At 47.7% G+C, this 26422-nt stretch overlaps 1 protein-coding gene across 1 annotated transcript in view; it reads left to right on the top strand.

Annotated features, from left to right (window-relative positions):
* The window catches only part of LOC140201731 (uncharacterized), a 55222-nt gene that overhangs the window by 6990 nt on the left and 21810 nt on the right, over positions 1–26422 (top strand). The window contains exons 2-6 of the mRNA XM_072266320.1: positions 15509–15674; positions 17226–17357; positions 19594–19708; positions 22257–22351; positions 22438–22527. Of these exons, the coding sequence (XP_072122421.1) occupies positions 15509–15674; positions 17226–17357; positions 19594–19708; positions 22257–22351; positions 22438–22527 (598 nt within the window). The remainder of the gene's footprint in view (positions 1–15508; positions 15675–17225; positions 17358–19593; positions 19709–22256; positions 22352–22437; positions 22528–26422) is intronic.

Genomic DNA, 26422 nt, shown 5'->3' on the forward strand with positions numbered 1-26422 from the left:
AATCCACATGGACACAGGGAGAACGTGCAAACTCCACACAGACAGTGCCGGATGTTGGGATCGCTGGCACAGTGACCGGCTGCCCCACCCCCAGTGGCTGGGAAGGGTCAGTACATTCAGTGAGGGAGGCTGATAGATCGTGGCCGAGTGGTCAGCAGAATTATTTACAGCACTGGCCGTCACTGATCGGGGTGCAGTTCCTGCTGGTCTCCGTAAGGAGAGGGTGTACTCTCCCTGTGACTGCATGGACTTCCTCCAGGTCTTCTGGTTTGCTCGTGTATTTCAAAGATGAACAGGGTAGCAAATTGTGGGCACACTATGAGGGTTGTGTAGGCGCGTGGCCAAGTGGTTAAGATGTGTTGGTCTAGTGATCTGAAGCTCGCTAGTTCGAGCCTCAGCTGAGGCAGCGTGTTGTGTCCTTGAGCAAGGCACTCAACCACACATTGCTCTGCGACGACACCGGTGCCAAGCTGTATGGGTCCTAATGCCCTTCCCTTGGACAACATCGGTAGCGTGGAGAGGGGAGACTTGCAGCATAGGTAACTGCCAGTCTTCCATATAACCTTGCCCAGGCCTGTGCCCTGGAAACCTTCCAAGGCGCAAATCCATAGTCTCACGAGACTAACAGATGCCTATATATACTATATATGAGGGTTGCAACACTTAGACTGTGTTGGTTGCTGATGCAAAATAATGCATTTCACTGCATGTTTCCATGTACATATGATAAATAACGCTGATCTTATTTATGAAGGGAAAGTCATTGGGTATATGTAAATTGGAGGTTCTTGATTATTAAGGGCATCAAAGGTTACGGGGAGAAGGCAGGAGAATGGGGTTGAGAGGGATAATAAATCAGCCATGATGGAATGGCAGAGCAGACTTGAAATGGCCGCCTTCTGCTCCGGTGTCGTATAGTCCAGAGGAGGTTCATGAGAATGATCCCAGGAATGAAAGGGTTAATGTGTGGAGAGCGTTTCAGGGCCCTTGGCCTGTGCTCACTGCAGTTTTGAAGAATGAGAGCAGATTTAATGGGGCAAATGTCCTAATTCTGCTCCAGTGTCTTGTGGTCTACAGTCCTTGTGGGAAACAGATAACCTGTGTAATAAAGAGAGAAAGTCTAAATAGCCTAATGCCTGGTTTCCAACACACTGGCTGTCCACCCGATCTTTGCCCATATCATCTTGGACCCCCTCCTTCAAGTCACATCTTGTCTTCCTTCCCTCCAAAGAGAAAAGTCCCAGTCTATTAAAGTTTAACGATTTTTACAGCAGCGTCTCAGTTGGGACTTGGAGTTTGAATTGAGTGCATCATTACAAAGGAATGTGAGCGATTATTTTCACCTGTATTCAGGAATGCCGGCCCCTCCCTGACTGACGGGTTTCCTGTCCTTTTTATTTCTAGATGTGGCAACATCATTCATAATCTCCGACTCACGCTTGATCAAACACTTAGTGCAAATGCAATCAAGAACACCAATCAGAATCAGGTTTATTATCACTGCATGTAACAAAAGTTAATTTGCTAACTTAGCAGCAGCAGTTCAATGCAATGCATAATTATAGAAGAAGAAAACAATAATAAGTAAATCAATTGCAGTAGATGTATATTGGATAGATTAAAAATCATGCAAAAATCAGAAATAATACATATTAAAACAGTGAGGTAGTGTTCATGGGTTCAATGTCCATTTAGGAATCGGATGGCAGAGGGGAAGAAGCTGTTCCTGAATCGCTGAGTGTGTGCCTTCAGGCTTCTGTACCTCCTTCCTGATGGTAACAGTGAGAAAAGGGCATGTCCTGGATGCTGGATGTCCTTAATAATGGATGCTGCCTTTCTGAGATATCGCTCCTTGAAGATGTCCTGGGAACTTTGTAGGCTGGTACCCAAGATGGAGCCGACTAAACTTACAGCCCTCTGCAGTTTCTTTCGGTCCTGTGCAGTAGCCCCTCCATACCAGACAGTGATGCAGCGTGTCAGAATGCTCTCCACAGTACATCTATAGAAGTTTTTGAGTGTATTTGTTGACATGCCAAATCTCTTCAAACTCCTAATGAAGTATAGCCGCTGTCTTGCCTTCTTTATAACTGCATCAATATGTTGGGAGCAGGTTAGGTCCTCAGAGATCTTGACACCCAGAGACTTGAAGCTGCTCACTCTCTCCACTTCTGATCCCTCTATGAGGATTGTATCGTGTTCCTTCATCTTGCCCTTCCTAAAGTCCACAATCAGCTCTTTCGTCTTACTGATGTTGAGTGCCAGGTTGTTGCTGCGGCACCACTCCACTAGTTGGCATATCTCACTCCTGTACGCCCTCTCGTCACCACCTGAGATTCTACCAACAATAGTTGTATCGTCAGCAAATTTATAGATGGTATTTGTGCTATGCCTAGCCACACAGTGGTGTGTATAGAGAGAGTAGAACAGCGGACTAAGCACACACCCCTGAGGTGCTCCAGTGTTGATCGTCAACGAGGAGGAGGTGTTATCAACAATCCGCATAGATTGTGGTCTCTGGTTAGGAAGTCGAGGATGCAAAACTGGAAATCTGAATTTCCTCCCTCACTCAGGCAGTGGTTAAATGAGTTAACATCCTGTAGTAAACTTGAAAAGATATTGCACAGTGTGAGGAGGAAACCAGCAACGTATGAAATAATATGGGTCTCCTTTTTGGCCTTATTACCATCATTACACCGCCTTGGTGACTGAATTGGTATGGATACCTGCCTTCCCGTGCTTCTGTCTGCTTACTCTAGTAATATATACTTCACTAATACACATTAGGACCTCATACCTTACTTGATCAAATTTTTGTTTTTGCTATTTTTCAATTGTGAACGAGGAAGAAATTTTTTCCCTACCAGGGTTGTAGGGGGGGAGGTGGGAGGGAGTATTTTGTCTGTTTTTTGTTTGTTTTTTTTCTTATGTGTATCTGTTTATAAAATACGATTTTTTTAATACATGTAAAAAAAAGGAAGTCGAGGATGCAATTGCAGAGGGAGGTACAGAGGCCCAGGTTGTGCAACTTTTCAATCAGGATTGTGGGAGCGATGGTATTAAATGCTGAGCTATAGTCAATGAACAGCATCCTGACATAGGCCACACACAAAATGCCGGAGGAACTCAGCAGGTCATGCTGCATCTGTGGAGATGCTTTGGGACAAGACCTTTCACTGGGAATGGAAAGGAAGGGGCTAGAAGCCAGAATAAGAAGGTAAGGGGGAAGGTTACAAGCTGACAGGTAATAGTTGAGACCAGGTGAGGGGGAAGGGAGAAGTTGGGAGGTGAGAGGTGGAAGAGGTAATGGGATGAAGAAGGAAGAATCTGATAGGAGAGGATGGGGGAAAGGGAAAGGGGAGAGGCGCCAGAGAGGTGATTGGCAGGTGAGATAAGAGGTAAAGAGAAACAGAACGTGATCTCACTTTAATAAATAGAAATTATGTTTCCAAAGTTGGGCGTAGGAAAACAGGACCTTCAGCGCAACCTGTCCTGGTGCTCACCGGGCAAATCCCATTTGCCTTTGCTGAGCACGTATCCCTAAACTCCTCCTATCCATGTAGTCCTATATCTGGTAGCGCCATGGTCAGCACGACGCTTTACAATGCCGCTGATCACCCATTGGGGGTGGGGGTGGGGGGGGTGAATTCCTCTTGCTACCTGTAAGGATTTGGCTTGTTCTCCCTCTGATTGTGTGCATTTCCTCGTGGTCCTCTGCATTCCTCCTACATTGTAAAGGTCTGCGGTTAGGATTAGTGAGCCGTGGGCCCTAATCGTGAGGTAAGGGGGGTGTGTGTGTGTGTGTGTGTGTGTGTGTGTGTGTGTGTGTGTGTGTGTGTGTGTGTGTGATCACGAGACCACGAGACATCACTTTCTGAAGATATTCTCGATCTGGGGAGACTACACGTCTGCAAAGCTCTGCAGCCTTTTTGCGATCCTGTACAGCGGCCCCTCTGTACCAGTCTGTGAGGCGACCAGTTAGAAAGCTCTCTAGAAACTTGCTGGAGTCATTGGTGACGTACGACGTCCTCTGAAACTCCTGAAAGCAGGTGTAGCCACTGACGTGGCTTCTTCCTGATTGCATCAGCTTTAAAGATGTTGACGTTCTGGAGCTCGAAGCCACCCACCCTTTTCCTCAATGAGGACGGTTGTGTGTTCCCCGAACTTCCCCTGCCTGAACATAATGTTGATCAGGCTACTGTTGTTTGACTCCACATAACCAGCCTGCCACTGTCAAACCCATTGTCACATCTCAGGTTGTTCTGGCTACCATCCTGTGACAGCAAAGTGTTTCTCATCACAAGACAGCCTGTCCAACAGTGGCTTATACAGTTCTCAGGAAATGAGTGTCTTTTTTACTGAATGCCTGGATGGCCTGCGCCATTTCCAATTCATGACTAATCTGACAGAATAGGCTCCTATTTTTGTATCTGATCTACAAACGAGTTGTTTGTACTTTGATTGTTTATGCTTTGATCTTTGGCCTGTACTGTATTGTATCTCAGTAAATTCGTGTGTGGTCCGAATATAGCCATGTCACAGCGGAACCAAATCGGATTAACAAGGATTGTGCTCGCAGGTGCCGTCTCACTTCCCAGCATGCCCACAGTTTACTAACCCCCACCTGCTCGGCTTTGGACTGTGGGAGGAAACCGGAGCACCCGGAGGAAACCCATGCGGTCGTGGGGAGAACGTACAAACTCCTCACAGACAGCGCTGAGCATTGAACCTGGGTCGTTGGCGCTGTAACAAAGTTACGCTGACTGCAATGCCACCTCGCCATGTCTGTTCCTCCCCAGGGCCCAACTTCACCATTTATTGATTATTTATTCCACACGGAAGTGAGCGTTGCCAAAGGTCAGTCTATTGGCAGCTGGTCTTTGGGACGGGTGTGGGGGGGGCTCAAAGCACCTGGGCGGGGGGAGCAGGGAGAATGTGTAAACTCCGTGCAGACAGCGCCTGAGGTGGGGATCGAACCTGGGTCCACCATCTTGCCCAATTTGTTCTTTGTTGGTAGATTGGGGGACCACTTTATTCGGCACCTTCCCTCCATCCACCACCAAAGGTGGTATTTCCTGGGGGCTATCCATTTTAATTCTGCTTCCCGTCCCCTGTCCCACATGCCATTCCATCCATGGTCTCCCTTATAGTCACGAGGAGGCCAAATTCAGGTTGAGGGCAGCAGCGCCTCAAAATTGCATCTTGTTAGCCTCTAAGCTGATGGTGTGACCATTACTTTGGACAATCAGACCATAGGACAGAGGAGCAGAATTGGGCCATTTGGCCCATTGAGTCTGCTCCACCATTTCATCATGGCTGATCCATTTTCCCTCTCAGCCCCAATCTCCTACCTTCGCCCCGTATCCCTTCACGCCATGACTGATCAAGAATCGATCAACCTCTGCCTTAAATATACCCAATGACTTGGCCTCCACAGATTCATCACTCTCTAGCTAAAGAAATTCCTCCTCACCTCCGTTCTAAAAGGATGCCCCTTTACCGTGAGGATATGTCCTCTGATCTTAGACTCCCCCATCACAGGAAACATCCACTGCACGTCCACTCTATTGAGGCCTTTCATCTTGATAGGTTTCAATTAGATTCCACCCCCACCCCCCCATTCTTCTGAACTCCAGTGAGGAGAGGCCCAGGCCCATCAAATACTTCTCAAATGACAAGCCTTTTTGATCTCGGAGTAATTTTTGTGAACCTCCTTTGAACCCTCTCCAATGTCAGCACATCCTTTGTTAGACAAGCAGCCCAAAGCTGCTCACAATACTCCGTGAGGCCTCAGCAGTGCTTTATAAAGCCTCAACATTACATCCTTGCTTGTATATTCTAGTCCTCTTGAAATGAATGCTAAGATCACATTTGCCTTCCTCACCATTGACTCAACCTGAAAATTAACCTTGAGGGAATCCTGCATGAGGATTGCCAAGTCCCTTCGTACTTCAGATTTTTGAATTTTCACTCAATTTATAAAATAGTCTATACTTTTCTTTCTTTTACCAAAGTCCATGCCCATACACTTCCCGACACTGTATTCCATCTGACACTTTTTTGCAAATCCTCCTAATCTAAGGCCTTCTGTAAACACTCTACTTCCTCAGCACTTCCTGCCCCTCCCCCACATATGAGTCATCAGAGAATTTCTGCGGTAATCAGTGTTGTACCTAAAGTCCGAGGTATACAGGGTAAACAGGAAGGAAGCCTCTACAGAACCCAGTTCTGCTTCTAGCCTTGTCTGATACACAGGCTGTGAAGCCATACTAACTGTGCTTTGCCAGCCAGGAAGTCCATTACCCAGGATACAATGGAAGTGCCAACCTGCATTGAACAGAGCCTTTCCCCTAGCAATGAGGGCTTTTATGTTGGCTTTGAATTCTCTTGTTAGCCACGGTTGTGTCTTCCTGCCTTTAGAATACTTTATTCATCTTTGGGATGTATATATCCTGTGCCTTCCACGTCGCTTCCAGAAATTCCAGCCATTGCTGCTCTGCTGTCATCCCTGCCAGTGTTCCCTTCCAATCAATGTTGGCCAGTTCCTCTCTCATGCCTCTGTAATTCCCTTTACTCCAGTGTAACACTGATTCATCTAACTTTTAGCTTCTCCTTCTCAAACTGCAGAGTGAATTCCATCATATTATGCTCACTGCCTCCTAATGGTTCTTTCCCTTAAGCTCCCTATTAACCAAGTAAGATGTCATTTCCAGGACACAAGTTGTAGGAGAATGAAATAATTGTTCTCCAGATCCAATGCAGAACAAAAAGAACACAATATTAATAAGAACCCAGTAAATATAAATACATAATGAAGTTTACATATATGGATTGATTGTATGTACATGTGACAAAGGGCAGTGGTCCCCAACCTCCGGGTCGCGAATCAAACAGGGGTGCAGCGGTAGCTGGAGCGCACCCAGCACAGAAAAATGTCAAAATAAATAAGCTAATTAATTACGTGCCGGGCGGCACCTAATTAATTAGTTTGTTTATTTCGGCTTTTTTCTTAAAGATGTGCTGGGCGCGCTCCAGCTACCGCTGCACCCCTGCATGATTCGCGACCCGAAGGTTGGGGACCACTGACATAGGGCACAGGGGTGTCTCTACATAAAGTGACTGACAGGAATTGATAAGGTACTGGTGGAGGTGTTGATCAGCTTTAGTGATCCTTTGTACAATTATCTCTCGGTCCACTCCTGTCCTCTCTCTGTTTGGGAGGTGCTTGGAAGAGATGAGGTTCACTCTGAGACAACATGGGGTGTGGTCTGAGCTGTGCACTTGCTCACCATAATGGAAGAAAAGAGTGGAACACACACAAAACCCAGAGGAGTAGAAGCTGTCAGTTTACCTGCATGCCCTGGGCTCTGACCAAAAGTTTCCATCAATAATTTTGACGGTGGGAGGGTGCACCCTCGAACTCACTGCACACAAACACACACACACACACACACACACACATTTACATCTCCTTCAGCGCATTTCCTGCACGAGGGTTCAGTGCTCCTGAGATGGCCGAGGTGAATTAAAGTAACATCTTCATGCATGGCATTGAGGGAGGGGCTTTACTGCAGGGGGTCGCACTGTGGGAGGGGGCTTTACTGAGGGAGGGTTGGTGTGGGGGGGCAGTTCTGAGGGATGCACGTTGGGTGAAGTTAAACTTGAAGCTGCCCCCTCCCCTCAACCCCCATCCCCCTCCCCAGCATCTATAATGGGCATCTTCCCATGTACTGTAAAATGTGCCACGAATTTATTCTTAAGTTTCCACTGAATATTTAATCCTCAACTAATCATGGCAGACAAATGCCGACCTTCATCAAAGGTAATTTTGTGTGATTTTCCTGAAGTATTTTGCGAATTGTTTGATAAGAATGCTGGTTTTCACATTTCAGTGGTTGTGCTGAAGTCCTTTTTATGCCGTGAACAGGGGAAGCCTTCTCTATCGGCTTTGAATTACTGCTGGGAATTTCCGCTCTCCTCGTGGCTTTTTAAAAAAGTTTATTAAAAAGGAAAATGGGATAATTCTTGGCATCATTCCTTTTGGAATTCTGGGAAGCCATGCGATCACATTAACACAAGTCAAACTCTCTCTCGTATCTGCAATAAATTCCAGTGGTTAATTCCAATTTGAGATCATTTCTGCAAACTTCCTCTGGACCCACTCCAATACCGGCAGACCATTCAATCTTCTATGTGATAACAAGTAATCTGAAATTATTTTTGTGTTCAGCTAAAAGCAGTCCATCATAACCAAAAAAAACAACTCTGAGGAAGCAACACTTTTGAAAAAAATTGCTGTGCAGTGATATTGAAAAGGTGAACGTGGAGAGGATGGAAGGGGGAGAGTCTAGGGCCAGAGGGCACAGCCTCAGAACAGAAGGACATCTCAGTAGATCAGAAATGAGAAGTTTCTTTAGCCAGAGGTTGGTGAATCTGTGGAATTCATTGTCATAGACCAAGTCATTGGATATATTTAAAGTGGAGGTTGATAGCTTCTTGATTAGTAAAAGCATCAAAGGTTATGGGGAGAAGGCAGGAGAATGGGGTTGAGAGAATAATAAATCACCTATGGTGATTATTTTTATATCGTAATCCTCTCGAAATGAATGTTGCCTTTGCCTTCCTTACCACCAGCTCAGCCTACAAGTTAACCTTCAGGGAATCCTGCACAAGGACTCCAAAGTAACTTCGCACCTCAGATTTCTGAATTTTACTCCCCATTTAGAAAATATTCTATGCCTTTAATTGTTCTACCAAAGTTCATGACCATACACTTTCCTACACTATATTCCATCTGCCACTTCTTTGATCATTCTCCTAATCTGTCTAATTCCTTCTGCAGACTCCCTGCCTCCTCAACATTACCTGCCCCTCCACATAGCTTCATATTGTCTGCAAACTTGGCTTTTTTTTACATCATCCACAAACTTCACTGAGATATTTTTTATAATATGCAAAACAATGTGAATAGAACATTATGGTACTATTATGAATAACAGGCAAAAGGGTTCAAGGCAGCAAGGTTGGAATTGATTGCAAGGCTCAGAGCCCAAGTGAGTTAGAAAGGATTGAGGTAAATATCATCTGCTGAGTCATGTATAGCAGTTTTGGGATTTCTGAAATGTTGGAGATTTACTGCGTTCTTCCCTGTTCCCCTTGGCGTCTGACTGCGCTAGTCCAACAACTGTTCAAACTTCTCTTGTCCACGGTAATGTCGGTGACTGAGCGGTCCAGGGGGTCCCTGGGTGTCCTGCAGCTCGGTCCGAGTCTCAGTTCCAAGGAGCACTTCAACCTTCCTGTTGCCTGGCAGAGGAAAGGGTCGGGTCCTCGGGGAAAGAACGTGGTGAACTTTGGAACTCTGTACCCAAGAGGTTCAGTCACTGAGGATATTTAAAACAGAACTTGGATTTTAAGGGATTTGAGGGATAGCGGTTATTGCAGGGAGGTGTGACTTAAGCTGAGGGTTAGCTACGAACATCAGAATCAGGGTTATTTTCACTGATGTATGGTATGCTGTGAAATTTGACGTTTAGTGACAGCAGCTACGCGCATTACATAAAGATTACTGTATGTTACAATAAGAATACCTTGTATGCAACAGATCATAAATCAGTGAGCTGGTTTGTTATGTCTCCCCTCTCGCTGTGAAATGGAGACACCTCTTTTTCCCTTATTAGGGGAGAGAGAGAGAGCCTGTGGTATGTCGAATACTGGGTGAACGAGTAGTCTTTGGGATACTGCAAATCTGTGTCTTTATTGATGCTTTGCTGCATGCTTGAGTGCTCGGTGGGGGGGGCCCGATGCTTTTTGCTGGTGGGGGGTGAAATTGTTGCTTTGCTGCTGCTTATGCAAGGGGGAGAGCTGGGGGGACCTTTGGGGGTTCTAACATTTAACCGTCATTCATTCTTTGGGGCACTGCTCTGTTTTTGTGGATGTTTGCGAAGAAAAGAAGTTTCAGGATGCATATTGTATACATTACCCTGACATTAAATGTACCCATTGAAACAAACAATGCTAAGCAGGACGAGCAAGGTGAAGATGTTGGCTACTCGTGACTCGTTCATGTGTCCATGGATCATTCAGAAATCTGATGGCAGAGGGGAAGAAGCATTGAATGTGGGTCTTTGGGCTCCTGTCCCTCGTCCCTGGTGACGTGCCCTGGATAGTGAAGGTCCTTTCCGATGGACGCTGCCTTCTCGAGGCATCGGAGCAGGCATGAAGGGCAGAGTGGCCCTGTTGCTTGTTATGTTCTTGCAGGGGAGCTTTCAGCAGTTGGCCGCAAATCTGAAATTCCGCTTGGGACCAATTTCCTCCTCCTGACCGAGGAACAGGAACAGTACTTGGACACACAAGCTGTCCACACACTTGTGTCTCGAGTAGTGGAACTCCCTGCAGACTAAAACAGTGCTACTCCTGGTGAAGGAACATGCCATACCTTGAGGGAACGCTCACTGTCACCCTGTCGGACTGGAATTTCAATGGTGTCGAGCATGAGAGGGTCGTGATTGGCCGACACTTTCACCTTGCACTAATCGTGCTGCACACCGGTTGTGGAATCATGTTGAAGTCTTTGGTGGGGGGGGAGTCCTTGCCCAGGATCGGAGGAATGCTGAAGAGCGGGTGGGCATCAGGAATGTGAGGAAGGGTGTGTTAACAGAGGATTGGAGCAAATAAATAATTTTTTTTTAACCAGAATGAATTAAATAAGAAACAGCCCGGGATGTTCAGAAGAAATCTGACTGCCTTGTTAGACCAGTTGTAGAAAGCAAACATGCAGGAAGAGCAGGTGCTTCCTGGAATGGAATGCGGGCCTTCGCTGGCAGAGCTTTGAAGTACAAAAACAACAAAAGCTGTCCGCCCACTACAAGAAATATTGTGCTCAGTTTTGGACTTCTCATCTAGGAAAGGGTATGAAAATGGTGAGGGTTCACCAGAGGGGCTCCTAGTCGGACAGAGGGGTTGAGTAAGGACAGAAGGGGTCAAGTACTCCCTTTTTCAGTGGGGTTTAGAAGAATTGAAGTTGAGTTTATTGTCATTTGAACAAGTACGTGTCTGCAATTTCCAAAAATGTATGGGTTAGGGTTAGTAAGTGCGGGCATGTTATGTTGGCGATACTTGTGGGCTGCCCAGCACCTTCCCGAATGGGGTTGGTCGCTGAAGCGACTGACACATTACAACTGCACGTGACAAATAAAACTAATCTTTAACTTTACGGTGCGGTGAAAAGCATGGTAGACGTGTAGTGTCACAGAAGCAGCGTTCACAAGAGAAGCACTTCAGGACTCTGTACCGCCTGCCCGATGGTAGCTGCAAGAAGACGGGATGTTTTGCTCGACGTCGCCTTCTTGAGGCAGCGCCTGAGGTAGATACGTCCGAGGGTAGGGAAGGATAGGCCCGCGATGTGCTGGGCAGCCTTCACTGCGTTCTGCAGAATGCCAAGCGTTATGGGAAAGCAGTGTTGGTGCTGAAATGTGCAGGAGGTGCATGCGCAAGCTCGATCCCAACGTTTAAGAGCAGTTTGGGTAGGTACGCGGATGGTGGGGTTACGGAGGGCTGTGGTCCCAATGTGGGTGGCAGTTTAGATGGTTCAGCAAGGAGTTGATGGGCCGAAGGGCCTGTTTCTGTGCTGTACTTTTCGGTGACCCGGAAGCCTGGGGACAAGCTTTACGGGGCTATTTGGCGTAGAGGGGGAGAGGGTAGTGATCTAAAGATGAAAAGTGTGCTTTGCCTGTCGCAGTTACATCCAAATGTGCAGTGAACTGCCTCGTTTGCGCCAACAACACGTCCCCGACTTACTAGCCCACGTATCTCTGGGCTGTGGGAGGAAACCGGGGCACCCGGAGGAAACCCACGCGTCCACGGGAAGAACATGCAAACTCCTTACAGACAGCAGCGGGAATTGAACCTTGGTCGTGGGCACTGTAAAGCACTGTGCCAACCACAACCTGACTGTGCTACCTGGTCAAGGTCAAAGTCAAATTTATTGTCAGACTACATACACATTACCATTCTTTTTCTGTGGCCATACTTAGTAAATCTATAGAATAGTAACTGTAAACAGGATCAATGGACAGCAAACTATGCAAATACAAATATCAATAAATAGCAATAAATAATGAGCGTGAAATAACTCGAGGTCAGGGGTCAGAGTTTCAGGATATTGAGGAAGACGTTGGAAGGGTGGTGTAACTCTTTTACACAAGATGGTGATGACCATAACCCTGAATATATTTTAGATGGTGGATGGATATCTGCACACGAGAAACATCAAGGGGTGTGGGGGGTGAGCAGGAATATAGTTCAAGTTTAATTGTCATTCAACCATACTCACGTACACAGCTAAATGAAGCATTGTTCCTCCAGGACCCCAGGTGCAAAACACGGTACCAACGGTCACACAGACCACACAGCACACACAGTCACAAAAAACAATAATAGCACAAGTCCCTGAGTGGCATGGCCTGAAAATTAATGGTGCTTGGATGTTGTGAGCCATGTTTCTGCAAGAGCAAGCACGCAGCAGTTCCTCATCTCTCCCTGGGTCAGCCGCAGACGAAGGCGATCCAGTTTATCTTCCTGGGAGCAGTATCGACGTGAGAGCTAGACGGACATTCACGATTTCTTTGAATGACGGCCCACTGGCCTACAGCTGCTATGTCTGTATCCCAAGCCCCTCCCAGAGGAGGGAGAGGCTGGGGTTTGAGCAGGGTTAGGAGAGACATTTGCTTTGTTACTGCAGGTCAGGTGGCCTCAGGTTCTGGTGTTGAGTGTCAGTTGCGGAAGGCGTGCACTTGACAAGGCTGTGGCAAGGAGTGGTTCCCCTCCCCTAGGTGTCAGCTGATGCATCTAGAGTTCTTGTGGCTCCACGAAGAAAGGGAAAGTGTAAATGAGAGGTATTCCCAGCAGCTGAGAATTGCTAGTAATTGGTGCAGTTCATCTAGGATTTTTGTTAAAATTCAATGTTTTTTCCTTCCTTTTCATGAACTGATAAGAGGAGAATCACTGGTTTCTTCTTATTGTATATTTTACGCTAGCTTAACAATATGTATGATTTTGATCATATCTATCTTAATCTCGGTTTGTATTGTTATTGATATTGTTATTGTTCGAACCCAGCCGGCTCCCCAGGCACGCTTTCCATCTGCTGGGTTGAGCGTCGAGCTAGCAACTCGACCTTGTGAAAAAGAAATTGCCTGCTACAGAAACATCAACAGCAAAAAGTTGATGGACTATGCTCCCTGTGAGTTTAAAGGCAATTTCTCTTCTTCTTCAACAATAAGTATCCTGCTTTGGATACTGCTGGGGGGTGGGGGTGGTGGTGGTGGGATGACCCACCAGGCTAATGGCACTGAGGCTGATCAGGGAAGGGTAAAGACAGGCAGAGCGGTAGTGATAGGAAATTGATAGAGAGGCGGACGGGAGATTCTGTGGCTGCGAAAGAAACACCAGGATGATCTGTTGCTTCCCGGGTGCTGGGTCCAGGATGCCTCGGAGTGGCTCCAGTACATTCTCATGGAGGAAGGTGAACAGCCAGAAGTCATTGAGGTCATTGTACATATCACCACCAACGACGTAGGCAGCAAAGAGGAAGCGGTCCCACGCAGTGAGTTTATAGAGTTCGGAAAGGGGCTCAAAAGAAGGAGCTCCGAGGTAGTAATCTCCGGATTACTCCCGGTGCCCCAGGCTAGTGTAGGTAGGAATGGGATGATAGCACAGATTAATGAGTGATTTAGGAGATGGTGCAGGGGGCAGGGTTTCAAGTTGTTGGATCATTGGAACCTTTTCTGGGGAAGGGGGTGACCTGTACAAGAGGGATGGATTGCACCTGAACTGGAGGGGAACCAATATCCTGGCTGAGAAGTTCGCTAATGCTACGCAGGAGGGTTTAAACTGGTTTTGCAGGGGGCTGGGAATGGGAGCAACAGGTCAGTAAGTGAAGGACTGGACTTGGAAGGTAGAGTCGGGGTGAGTACTGAAAGGCAAAATCAGAAAAACCGGTATGATGGGTCAGATAGTCTGAAGTGTGTGTATTTTAATGTTAGTATTATGGGTAAAGGTGATGATTTGGATCAGTACATGGAACTGTGATGCTGTGGCCATTACGTTATTGCAGACATCCCACCCTGCAAAAACTCATTTCTGGGAGGTAGCACCATCAATTTGCAGGAGACTCCTGGAACTTCCGGGAGAGGTGGGATGTCTGCAATAGAGTAGCTCCTCAGCAGCTGGCCAGCTAGTTTAAATAACGTTAACTATGCTAATGAACGAATGACACCTGTTAAACTCACCTCAACATGTCTTTTACAGTCTTAACCCACCATGGGCAACAGAAAAGTCACTGTTGCAAACAGTGCAGCGAGCAACACTGTCATTATTTTTGACCCCCATTAGGCAGGGGTACACTTCAGTGTAGTCTGGGGTGACGTACGTTTTATATTTTCGTTTTTTGGAACACTCTGCCATGGCGCGCTCGCGCTCTCTCTCTCTCTGTCATGGATGCTCTCTCGCTCGTTCTTGTGTGCGCGCTCTCTCACTCTCTCACGCTCTTTCTCTCTCTCGCTCTTGTGCTCACTCTCTCTCTCTCGCTCTCAAAAAAATTGGTTTTCAGGACATTGTATCTAATTTGTGGGCATCAGGGAGTCACTATTAATATGTGGGAGACTCCCGGAACTTCCGGGAGAGGTGGGATATCTGATTATGTCACATCCTGGTCAACGCACCACAGCAAATTCCTAACACGTGTAAGTATGCACTCAGTGGCTATTTTATTCGCTACATCTGCTTGCTAATGCCAACATCTAATCAGCCAGTTGTCAGACAACTCTGCATAAAAGCATGCAGCCATGGTCAGGAGTTTCAGTCGTTGCTTAGACTGAACATCAGGATAGAGAAGAAATGTGTGATCCAAATGGCTTTGACAGTGGAATGATCGTTGGTGCCAGATGGGGTGGTTTGAGTATCTCTGAAACTGCTGACCTCCTGGGATTTTCATGCGCCAACAGTCTGTAGAGTTTACTGAGAATGGTGCCAGAGACCAAAAAAAACATCTAGTGGGTGGCAGATCTGTGGGCAAAAACACTTTGATAATGAGAGAGGTCAGAGGAGAATGGCCAGAGGGGGCTCAAGCTGACAGGAAGGTGACAGTAACTCAAATAACCACACGTCGTAACTGTGGTGTGTGGAAGATGTCTGTTCACACATGTTGAACCTTGAAGTGGATGGGCTACGGCAACGCTGTGTTTTAAGGAGTAGGTGATAAAGTGGCCACGGGTGCATATGGTGATCCAAGTTGATCCCTGGAAAGGTTACAGGGGGGAAGAAGTTCCTCTGCATCTTCCTTCAGCTCTCCATCATGCATCACAAGGCTTAACTTTGGATTAATACCACCCTTGTGAAGCAGCGATGGCACCTGTTGCAATTCTTTCCGCTCCATCAATTTGTGTGTGTGTGGTTGCTCTGGATTTCCAGCGTCTGCAGAATCTCTTGTGTTAATCATCGTTCTTCTGTTCAGTGTCTTGCTGTAGGGCTGTCTGTGGGTCTCGCTGCACATGGAGACCCTGTGAAGGGAGAAGTGATTCAGGGAAGTTATCACAACCGGATTGTCCGAAATCCTGAATGCGTCACGGAGGAATATTATGCTGTGAGGAGTCACCTGTGCTGTAAAAAATGCCCGGCAGGTAGGCTGAGGTTCTACGGTTGTTGAATGGCCCATTCTGCCCTTGTACGGACAGGTTGAACTGCTGGTTCAAGAGCAGAGGCAAGGCCTGGACTGGTCCTGGCCCGGTGGCCTGATCCATACATTGCCAATTTTGACCCCTTGTGAGCCTAACATCGGTCCCAGCATCTCCCCACAGCAACGTCTTAATGTCATCTTCAGGACAGCAGCTGCTATTGCTTGGCTGATCTGAACACCTGAAATTTGTGACTAGATTCTTTACTGCTTTTGAGTTTCAGAGCATGACAAACAGGCCCTTCAGCCCATCTAGTCCATGCCAAACCATTATTCTGCCTAGTCCCATCCACCTGAATCCTGACCATGGCCCTCCGTACTCCTACCTGTACCTGTCCAAATTTCTCTCGCCTGTTAAAATCGAGCCGCTACCGGCCACGTCCTGCTGGCGGCTTGTTCCACATCTGCATCGCCCTGAGTGAAGAAGCTGCCCCTCATGTTCCCATTAAACATTTCGCCTTTCACCCTTGACCCGTGGCGACGCAGTGGGGAAAATGCCTGCATTTGCCCGCTCCGTAGATGAAACAGGTTCCGCCCAGATTTCAGAGATGTACGGGTTCGGAAGTTAGGGGCAATGCTATGTTGGAATGCTCTGCCAGAAACTGGGCCGCCCGGGAGGCTGTGAATGCAAGCAACATGTTTCGAGAAATAAACTTGAACTCTGAACCCTGTGGCTCAGAAAGAGCCCAGTGATAGGAGGGATAGGAGACCCAGAACCATTCAGGACTGGATTCCGTACTATTGGGCCCTTTCTGCCCAGTGGCCTGTTTGTAATAAGTAGCTAGGTTTGATTAGCTTTGTGTCAAACGTACATCGAAACAGTGCTTCGCATCAATCATGATTGGGGGGGCAGCCCAGTTTCTAACTTCCGAACCCATATGTCTCTGAAATCCGGGCGGAAACTGTTTCATCGAGAGGAAACCCGGGGTCACAAGTCAAAGTCTGTCTCAGACTTGTGGCCCATCAGGCCGGTGCTAATACTGGTTTCTGTGAAGCAACTGAGAGTACAAGACACCCCCAAATAGGACGCCAGTCTATCGTGATGTTAACCCCCAGCATTTGCCGGTACCCATTTTCAGCTGGGTGGACTGGAGCATTGTGTGGTTAAGTGCCTTGCTCAAAGACACAACACACTGCCTTGGCCGAGACGCGAACCAACGACCTTCAGATTGTGAGCCCAACACCTTAACCACTTGGCCACGTGCCACACACATGTGGTCACAAGGAGAAGGTACAAAATTATTACAGGCAGCGGCAGGAATTAAACCCGAACGCTGGCACTGTGAAGCATTACAGTGACCCCCTACGCTACTGTGACACCCTTGCTCCTGACTTGGCCCCCACAGACTTGCCGAGTTCAGTGGTCGGGCGCAGACGCCCGCTTACGGCCACAGCAGGGCAGGCCATCCACTGGCGTCTGGCATCTCCCACGTCCCCCGCGGCCAAACACCCCCACCTGCCTCGGTGTGTCGACTGACTGCCCGCCCTGTGTTTGCAGGAACTCGCGTGGCCGCGCATTGTCAGAAGGACCTGGAGAGTGCAAAGTGCCAGCCCTGCGCGGCGGGAGAGGAGTACACGGAGTGGGAGAACGGGCTGGAGAAGTGTCTGGCTTGCCAAACCTGTCGGGAAGGTAGGCAACGTGGCTGAATGCTCCCCTGGCATCTGGGCGCTGGTCGGAGGCTGGTCATTGGCTGCTGTGAAAACTTCACATCACTCCCCCCCCCGCTCCGCCACGCCATCTCTGTACGGCCACATGTTGACACTGGGTACTTGAGTTGCCCCTGACTCGAGGACAGGGCAGCGTTTGAAAAATGGGTTCATAGTGCACTGTGGGGGGAGGGGTGCTGAGGGTGCACCCCTTTGTGACAGAGGCAGCACCGAGGGAGGGTCACACTGTGGGAGGGGTGGTGCTGAGGGAGGGTCGCACTGTGGGAGAGATGGTACCGAGGGAGGGTCATACTGTGGGAGGGGTGGTGCTGAGGGAAGGTCACACTGTGGGAGGGGTGATACTGAGAGAGAGTCACACCGTGGGAAGCGTGGTACCGAGGGAGAGGTGGTGCTGAGGGAGGGTCACACTGTGGGAGGTGTGGTGCTGAGGGAGGGTCACACTGTGGGAGGGGTGGTACCGAGGGAGAGTCACACTGTGCCAGCTCTCTGGACAGGGCTGATTTCTCTTTTCGGATACAAATCCTGAAGATCAGTGATGAGGACGGAGGGAGGTGCCAGAGTTTCATCTTTGACGGTAGCTTCTTCTGTTTTGCCATGTTTGTGGAGTCTGCTGTCTTGCGACAGTGGCGAGGCGGGGTGGGTTGAGGTAAAAGGGCAGGAGGCTAAGAGGAGGGAGGAACAGCTCCAGGCCTCTCCCCCGCAGGAGAAAGAGACACTGGTTTCCCGTTGACCTACCCTGGATGGCAGGATATCTCGATGGCTCAGCGAGGGCTTGGAGGAACCGTGGGAGGATCCGGTGATGAGGAATATTAACTCCTCTGAAATTGAGGTCACTAGAACTACCCATATCAGCAAAAAAAAAGGCGAGTCCTCCGAATCTGAAGGTCAGGAACTGACTAAGGGGGCACACCTCCCCAGAGTGCTCAGGGGGCTGTCAGAGGAAATGTCTCCCTCGTGTTTCATGAGCACATGCCCTCTAGGTTGACGGGTACCCCTCCCATATGGGGGAAATCTAAGGGGACGGACTTGCCCCTCTGTTGGGGTGGTGCGCTCGTAAGCAGGTATCCGCTGGGGAAAGGGTTGACCCTGCTGAATGGGGGTTACTTGCAGAAGGGGGTTTGCCAGTAGGGGCGGTCGCTGCAGAATCCAAGTGGCCTGCTGGAGGCCGTCGGGTCCCGAGGAGATCTGGAGTACTCCTGGCCACTGGCCTTCCCAGAGGGGCAGAGTGCCGGAGGCCTGTCGAATATTTAAAGGCTTACATAGAGTGGATGTGGAGAGGATATTCCCTGTAGTCGGGGAGACTAGTACCAGAGGGCACAGTCTTAGAATAGAGATGAGGAAAAAATTCTTTAGCCAGAGGGAAGTGATTCTGTGGAATTCATTGCCCCAGACGGCTGTGCAGACCAAGTCATTGGGTGTACTGAAGTCCCTCTTTGTATGGCGGTTGAGAGGTTGCAGCCCCTGTTTTGGCTTCACTTCAGCCCCGCACTCCTGATCCATGGGCTGGGGGAGGAACGCTCAGGGATTTCCTGCTCGGCCTGCTCCTGGGCCTTGGGTCCAGGTGGCGGGCCTGCCCAGACTGGCTGCCTGTCACTCACTCTCGGGGGTTACAACCGTGCCCAGGTATCCCTGGGGAGTGGGAGCATATGGGAGTCATCCTACAATGGGAGGGGTGCCCCCCTCCCCAGGAATTGATTGTACAATTGTAGTTTAATTTAGAAGCACAGCACATTACCGGCCCTTCGGCCCACAATGTTGTGCTGACCATGTAATCTACTCTAGAAACTGTCTAGAATTTCCCTACTGCATAGCCCGTACCTATCTAAGAGGGTCTTAAAAGACCCTATTGTTTCTGCCCCTACCACCGTTGCCGGCAGTGCACTCCACCACTCTCTGTGTGAAAAACTTACCTCTGATATCCCCCTTGTACTTGAGAGTAAATAACTCATAAACTTGACTTATAAGATGTTTTCTGTTGTTTTCAAATAAACTTTTCTAGAGGGAGGGGCCTCCGGTCAAATCCCTGCTCGTGGTGAGGCGGCCCTAAGCAATCTCACTCGCTCCCCCTGCCCGCAGGACCTGTGAGATTCCAGCCAGCCTCCATCCTCACCCGTAGGTCCCCCACTCCCTCCCCTGGACAGACGTGTGGATCAGTAATTTCCCATTGTGTGGGTGTGTCTCTCCCTCTCTCTCCACAGATCAGCGGCAGGTGTCCCCTTGCACCCCGCAGAAGAACACGGTGTGTGAGTGTCGAGCTGGGACCTTCTGTGCCCCCGATCAGGCCTGTGAAGTGTGCCAGAAATGTAAAGCCCAGTAAGTAACCTCCACCTCCAATATGAATGGACAGCGTGGATTTCCATTGTTCAGTACAAATAATCTTTACAGTGTGACACCCTTGTGACCCTGCCCTTGGGCCTAGGCCTAGGCCTGTGGGCTGCAGACACTCCCACCACAACCTGACTTATAACACTTAGACTCTGCTCACTGGTGCCAACTGTACCATTGGGCAGAAGACACAAAAGCCTGAAAGCACATACCACCGGGCTCAAGGACAGCTTCTTCCCCTGCATTTTAAGACCATAAACATCTCCCCAGTGTGACAGGATGGGCTGTTGATCCGAATCTACCTCATTGTTACCTCGCGCCTTATTGACTATCCACACTGCACTTTCTCAGTAACTGTAGCACTTTAGTCTGCGTATAAAGTCCTCACCTACCTAGCCTCACCCTATAACTTGGGTCCTCTTGTCCTGGCAACATCCTTGTAAACTTTTCTCTGCACTCTCTCAATCTTTTATTGATATCTTTCCCGTATGTAGATGACCAGAACTGCACACAATGCTCCAAATTAGGCCTCATCAACATCTTATATACCTTCAGCGTTACATCCCATCTCCTGTACTCAGTACATTGATTTATGAAGGCCAACATGCCAAAAGCTCTCTTTATGAGCCCATTTACCTGCAGTGCCACTTTCAAGAAATTATGGCTCTGTGTTCCCAGATCCCTTTGTTCCACCGTACTCCTCAGTGGCCTGCTGGTCACATTGTAGATCCTGCCCTGGTTTGTCCTCCCAAAGTGCAACACCCCACACTTGCCTGCGTTAAATTCCATCTGCCATTTTCAGACCATCTTCCCATCTGGTCCAGATCCTGCTGCAAGCTTTGACGGCCTTCCTTCCTGTCCATTAAGCCCCCAGACTTGGCTGATTCAATTTATTACATTATCATCCAAATTATTGATATAGGTGACAAACAACAGCGAACCCTGCACTGACCCCTGGGACGTTCCATTAGTCACAGGCCTCCAGACAGAGAGGCAACCATCTACTACCACTCTCTGACTTCTCTCACCAAGGCAGTGGTGAATCCAGTTTGCTACCTCACCCTGAATGCCAAGCGACTGAACCTCCTGGGTGATCAGTCCCCCATGCTGGACTTTGTCAAATGCCTTGCTAAAGTCCACGTAGACACCATCCGCTGCCTTTCCTTCATTAACTCTCCTGGTAATTTCCTCAAAAAACTCCACAAGATTGGTTAGACTCAAATAAACCAGCTTGCTTGACCCCCAAGCACATGTTGGCTGGGATCAATTCCGTACCTCCCACCATGCATATGTAGGCCAAAACCAGCATGGGTCGGTATTGATGAAAGCCTTTAAGGTGTTAAACCGCAACCATAATGATCAGGTAGGCACAGAGAGAGTCTGTATTTACTGGCAGTACTTGTACTGGCTCAGCTAGCAAACACAAATTTACAAAACTCAGTCCCTCACACCCCAAACAGTCAAAGAATAGTAAAGGTAATATCTGGGAAAACAAGTCTATGCCAGCCAGGCGTTCTTCTTGATCCCAATGTAATCTCCATCCACTTCTGGTTGGTTGCTCCCTGTACTCCCAAATTTCTCCATTCTCGCTCTTCTTGTCAGATCAAACTCTGTTTTAGTTTCATTGGCTCAAGCTCATCTGACTGACCCCTGTATCAGCTTCTGATTGGATGGGACCCAAGCTCATCTGACTGACCCCTGTATCAGCTTCTGATTGGATGGGACCCAAGCTCATCTGACTGACCCCTGTATCAGCTTCTGATTGGATGGGACCCAAGCTCATCTGACTGACCCCTGTATCAGCTTCTGATTGGATGGGACCCAAGCTCATCTGACTGACCCCTGTATCAGCTTCTGATTGGATGGGACCCAAGCTCATCTGACTGACCTCTCTATCAGCTTCTCATTGGATCTGACCTAAGCTCTGACTGGCCCCTGTATAGGCCTCTCAGTGGTTGGGACCCAAGCTTACTTGACTGGCCGCTGTATCAGCCTCTCATTGGATGGGACCCAAGCTCATCTGACAGACCTCTCTATTAGCTTCTCATTGGATCTGACCTAAGCTCTGACTGGCCTGTATCAGCTTCTCATTGGTTGGGACCCAAGGTTACAAGCAGTATTGCTTTATGACTCTTACACCCAGACTTGCCCTCTAGATAGTTTCCAACTCAGACTGGTTCAAACCTGTCCAAGCAAATAAGCCAGACCACCAGACCCACAGGCCGCTCCTCTTGCAAGCCCGTGATTTTACATAATCAGCAGCTTCTTGTCCGAAAGCGGTCTCGGGTCCAGTAGATCATCAGCAGAAATCTGATTGTGCCCACGTTCAGTTAATCATGCTCTGCTTAAGCTATCCCTCAGCGAGAACCAGTTCGGAAAATGCTCACCCCCAATCCTGTAACCACACGGCAAGAGGAAAGACCTTTTGCTTTGCCCGTTTCCACTGCCCTTGCCTCATTCCTCTTTGCTGAATTGTTCTTACTGGCCAACGCCTTGCACCCGATGAACAATCGTGTGATTCCGTCTGATCTTCCAGCTGCCCAGGGGGTGAGATCACGAAGAACTGCACACCGACCTCGGACACTGAGTGCAGAAAGGCCAAACCTGAAGCTGACTCCACAGCAACAGGAGGTGGGTGCCTTCTCCTCGTCTTTAACAACTCCACTATTGTTACAATGGTGTTGGCGTCAGTAACCGGAGTCTCCTTCCCTTTTCAGGCGGTTATGTGGCAATCGTGATTACCGTTACTGTCATCTTGGTTCTCATTCTTGCCATTCTAGCCACGTGTTACAAGAGGGAACTATGTGGTAAGTCTCAATGTACCCTGCCTGCTCACTCTTGCACCATCCCCTCTGAGCTTGTAATGTTTTATTCTGTTGACCCTGACCCTGATCCTGTGACTGAACCGTTGACAAGGTTGGTGCTTTTGTTGAGGATGGCAGACACTGGCTCCCCCCACCCCCACACACACACACTTCCCTCTGGCTCTTTTCTCATTATTACCATCGGGAAGGAGGTACGGGGAGCCTTGCGTCCCACTAGGTTCAGGGACAGTTGTTACCCTACAGCCATCCTGAACTGGCTTGGATAACCTCGCTCGCCTCAACACGGAACGGATTTCACAACCTGTAGGGTCTCGGCCTGAAATGTCAGCTGTTTATTCCTCTCCGTAGATTCCTGGCCTGCTGAGTTCGTCCAGCAATTAGTACGCGCCACAATTTACAGGCTCATTTCCAAAGACTCTAACTCATGTTCTCGATTTTTTAAAAAATATATTGCACTGTTTGTCTTCTCTGCACATTTTTGTCAGTCTTTGTATAATTTTTCATTATTGTATTTATATTCCCGTAAACATTTACAATAAATTGAATCTCTAGGTAGTATATGGTGACAAGTACATAGTTTTATGATAAATTTACTTTGGCCCTGACTCCACTCAACATCAAATCACTGTTTCTAGACAGCCCCTGACTTCTGACAATCCCCCTTGCCAGCCCTGCCTCTGGCCTTAACCTCACGTTCCTTCAAGAGTACCAGGTCCATAAGTCCTTCCAACTTAACCCTGACCCATGGGAGCTAATCCTCCTTGTATTGGGACAGGCTGAACTTGAATCCGAGGGGGACCGATATCCTTGCAGGGAGCTGTTAGGAGTGGTTTAAATTAATATGGCAGGGGGATGGGAACCAGTAGGATAGAGCTGAGGATGAGCCAGCAGGTTTACAAGTAATGATGTAATATGTAATTTAAATGTAAGGAAGGACAAGCCGATGATTGGATACAACTGCAGACAGAGGTAAAGTTCAGGAGGGTGAAGAGTACAGGACTCAAGGTGCTGTATTTAAATGCGCGTAGCATTCAGAATAAGGTGGATGAACTTGTGACACAGTTATAGATTGTATGTGTTTGAGTCGTGGCTGAAAGAAGGCAATACTTGGGAGATTAATATCAAAGGATGTACTTTGTATCGAAAGGACAGGCAGGAAGGTATAGGTGGTGGTGTAACTCTGTTATTAAGGGATGGAATTACATCTTTAGAAAGAGGTGGCACAGGGTCACAGAATGTTGTATCTTTGTGGCTGGAGTTAAGAAACTGCAAAGGTGAAAAAACCATTATGGGAATCATGTATAGGTCTCTAAACAGTAGCCAAGATGTGGGGTTGAGATTGCAAAGGGAGCTGGAAAGAGCATGAAATAAGGGTAAAGGCACAATTGTAATGGGGGACTGCAATATGCAAGGGGATTAGGGAAAATCAGGTTGGTATTGGATTGCAAGAGGGGGAATTTATTTGATGCCTACGAGATGACTTTTTAGAGCAGCTTGTGCTCAAGCTGACTAGTGGAAACGTTATCTTAGATTGGGTGTTGTGTAATAACCTAGATTTTACTAGTCAGCCAAACATAAAGCAACCCTTAGGAGGCCGTCTTTATAATGCGATTGAATTCGTGTGGCAATCTGAGAGGGAGAAGCTGAAGTCACATGTATCAGTATTGCAATGGAATAAAGGGAATTACAGAGGCACGAGAAAGGAGCTCGCCCAGGTGGATTGGAGGGAGATACTGGCAGGAATGACAGCAGAGCAGAGGTGGCTGGAGTTTCTGGGAATAGCTCACAAGGCACAGGATATATGTGTCCCACAGAAGAAGTTGTTCTCAAATGGCAGGGTTAGGCAACTGTGGCTGACAACAGAAATTAAGGACTGCATAAAAGCCAAGGAAAGACCATATAAGGTAGCAAAGGTGAGTGGGAAGTTGGATGACTGGGAAGCTTTAAAAATCCAACAAAAAGCAACTAAAAAAGTTAAAAGAAGGGAAAAGATGAAATATGAAGGTAAATGAGCTGATAATATAAAGCAGGATACTAGGAGTTTTTAAGGGAGGTGAGAGTTGATATTGGACCACTGGAAAATGCTGCTGGTGAGGTAGTAATGGGGGACAAAGAAATGGCAGATAAGTACTTCGCTTTATTCTTCACTGTGGAAGACACTAGCAGTATGCCAGAGGTCCGTGAGTGTCAGGGAACAGGAGTGAGGAAAAAGTGCCAGCAGACTGAAAGGTCTGAAGGTGGATAAGTCACCTGGACCAGATGGACTACACCCCAGGGTCCTGAGAGAGGTTGCTGAAGGGATCACTTGATTCTGGCATGGTCCTGGAGGACTGGAAAATTGCAAATGTCACTCCACCCTTTAAGAAGGGAGGAAGACAAAAGAGAAGAAATTATCGGCCAGTTAGCCTAAACTCAGTGGTTGGAAAAGAGTTAGTGGAAATTTTAAGGAGAGGTTTTGAGGTACTTGGAGACTAATAATTGAAAGTCAGCATGATTTCTGTAAAGGGAAATCTTGCCTGATGAATCTGTTGGAATTCTTCAAAGAAGTAACAAGCAGGCTGGACAAAGGAGAGGCAGTGGATGTCATTTACTATAGGAAGGGTATACTGTATCAACCTGCACTTCAAAGGCAGTTTTAGAATCAGTACTATAGCACAGAAACAGACCATTCAGCCCATTTAGTCCATGGGAAATTATTATTCTGCCTAGTGCTGTCATCTTACAGCTGGACCATGTTCCTCCGATCAATGTGCAAACTTATCCAAACTTCTCTGTAATTTTGAAATCAAACCCACATCCACTGGCAGCTTATTCCACACTCCGAGTGAAGAAGATTTCACCCCCCCCCCACTCATCTTCGCATGTTTACTTCCCTATCTGGTTTCTACAGGGAAGTCTTGTTGCCAATACCCACTGTTTGAGTGGAGGGTCCCCCTCTCGCTAGCAAGGAGGCGATACTCCTAGCTAAAAAAGTAGTTTAAACAGTTTTTTTAATGATACATTGAAATTTTAGCCAAATAATTCTTGACACGTGCTTGAAATTTAGGAGTTCTAACTTACATAGCATGTCCGGATTAAAAAAGGTTTACAGATGACAAAGGATTGTCAAACACAGGTCCAATTCTCACAAACCAGAAGGACTTTCCATTGAGTTGTGGACAAACAAGCCATCCATCAAGGCTGAGGAATGAATTCAGTTGCGTCACGTTTGTGCCCTTTTCCTTGTCATTTCCAGCAATTCCTGTAAAGTTCAGTGGCGGTGGTAGACCAGCATGAGGTGCATTACCGCCACCTACTGAGTTGGAGTGTGAAGCAAAGAGACAGGAAGGCTAGCCACTAAATTCCACCCCCTCCCCCCAAAAAAACACATAATATTAAAAAGTTTAAAGCTTTTCAGAAAGTCAAATACACTACAATGTCAGTGCTCTCCTAACAAACTTAAACTTAAATCTCCTTAAACTGTCCACGTCTGTCCTAAGATCTTAATTCGGCAATTAGATGTTTCCTTTGCACCTCATAGGAACTGCATTCAAACAATAAACGCTGCGCCGTTTCTTGGCAAGTGCTCTCCCTACAAATCCTGGGATTATGCGTATTGATTCTGAACAAGGAATTATTCAACCTAGGATGTCCAATACTTGCATCTCGTACTTTGATAACCTTGTCTTGATAGTCACCTGAAACAAACAGAAACACTTGAACGACCTGCCATTTGATCTTTTGGACTGTCTCTTCCTTGCACATATTGCTAAACTTCCTGTGCAATTACTCCTGATTGTGATCTTTTCCTGAGGGCCCGGATCAGCCGCAGGCAAAGGGAAAATCCATGGAGGAGTGACAGAAAGGGGCAGTCTAGGACTATATTCCACATCAAACA

This window comes from Mobula birostris, chromosome 8 (assembly GCF_030028105.1).
Source record: "Mobula birostris isolate sMobBir1 chromosome 8, sMobBir1.hap1, whole genome shotgun sequence".
Classification (NCBI taxonomy): Eukaryota; Metazoa; Chordata; class Chondrichthyes; order Myliobatiformes; family Myliobatidae; genus Mobula; species Mobula birostris.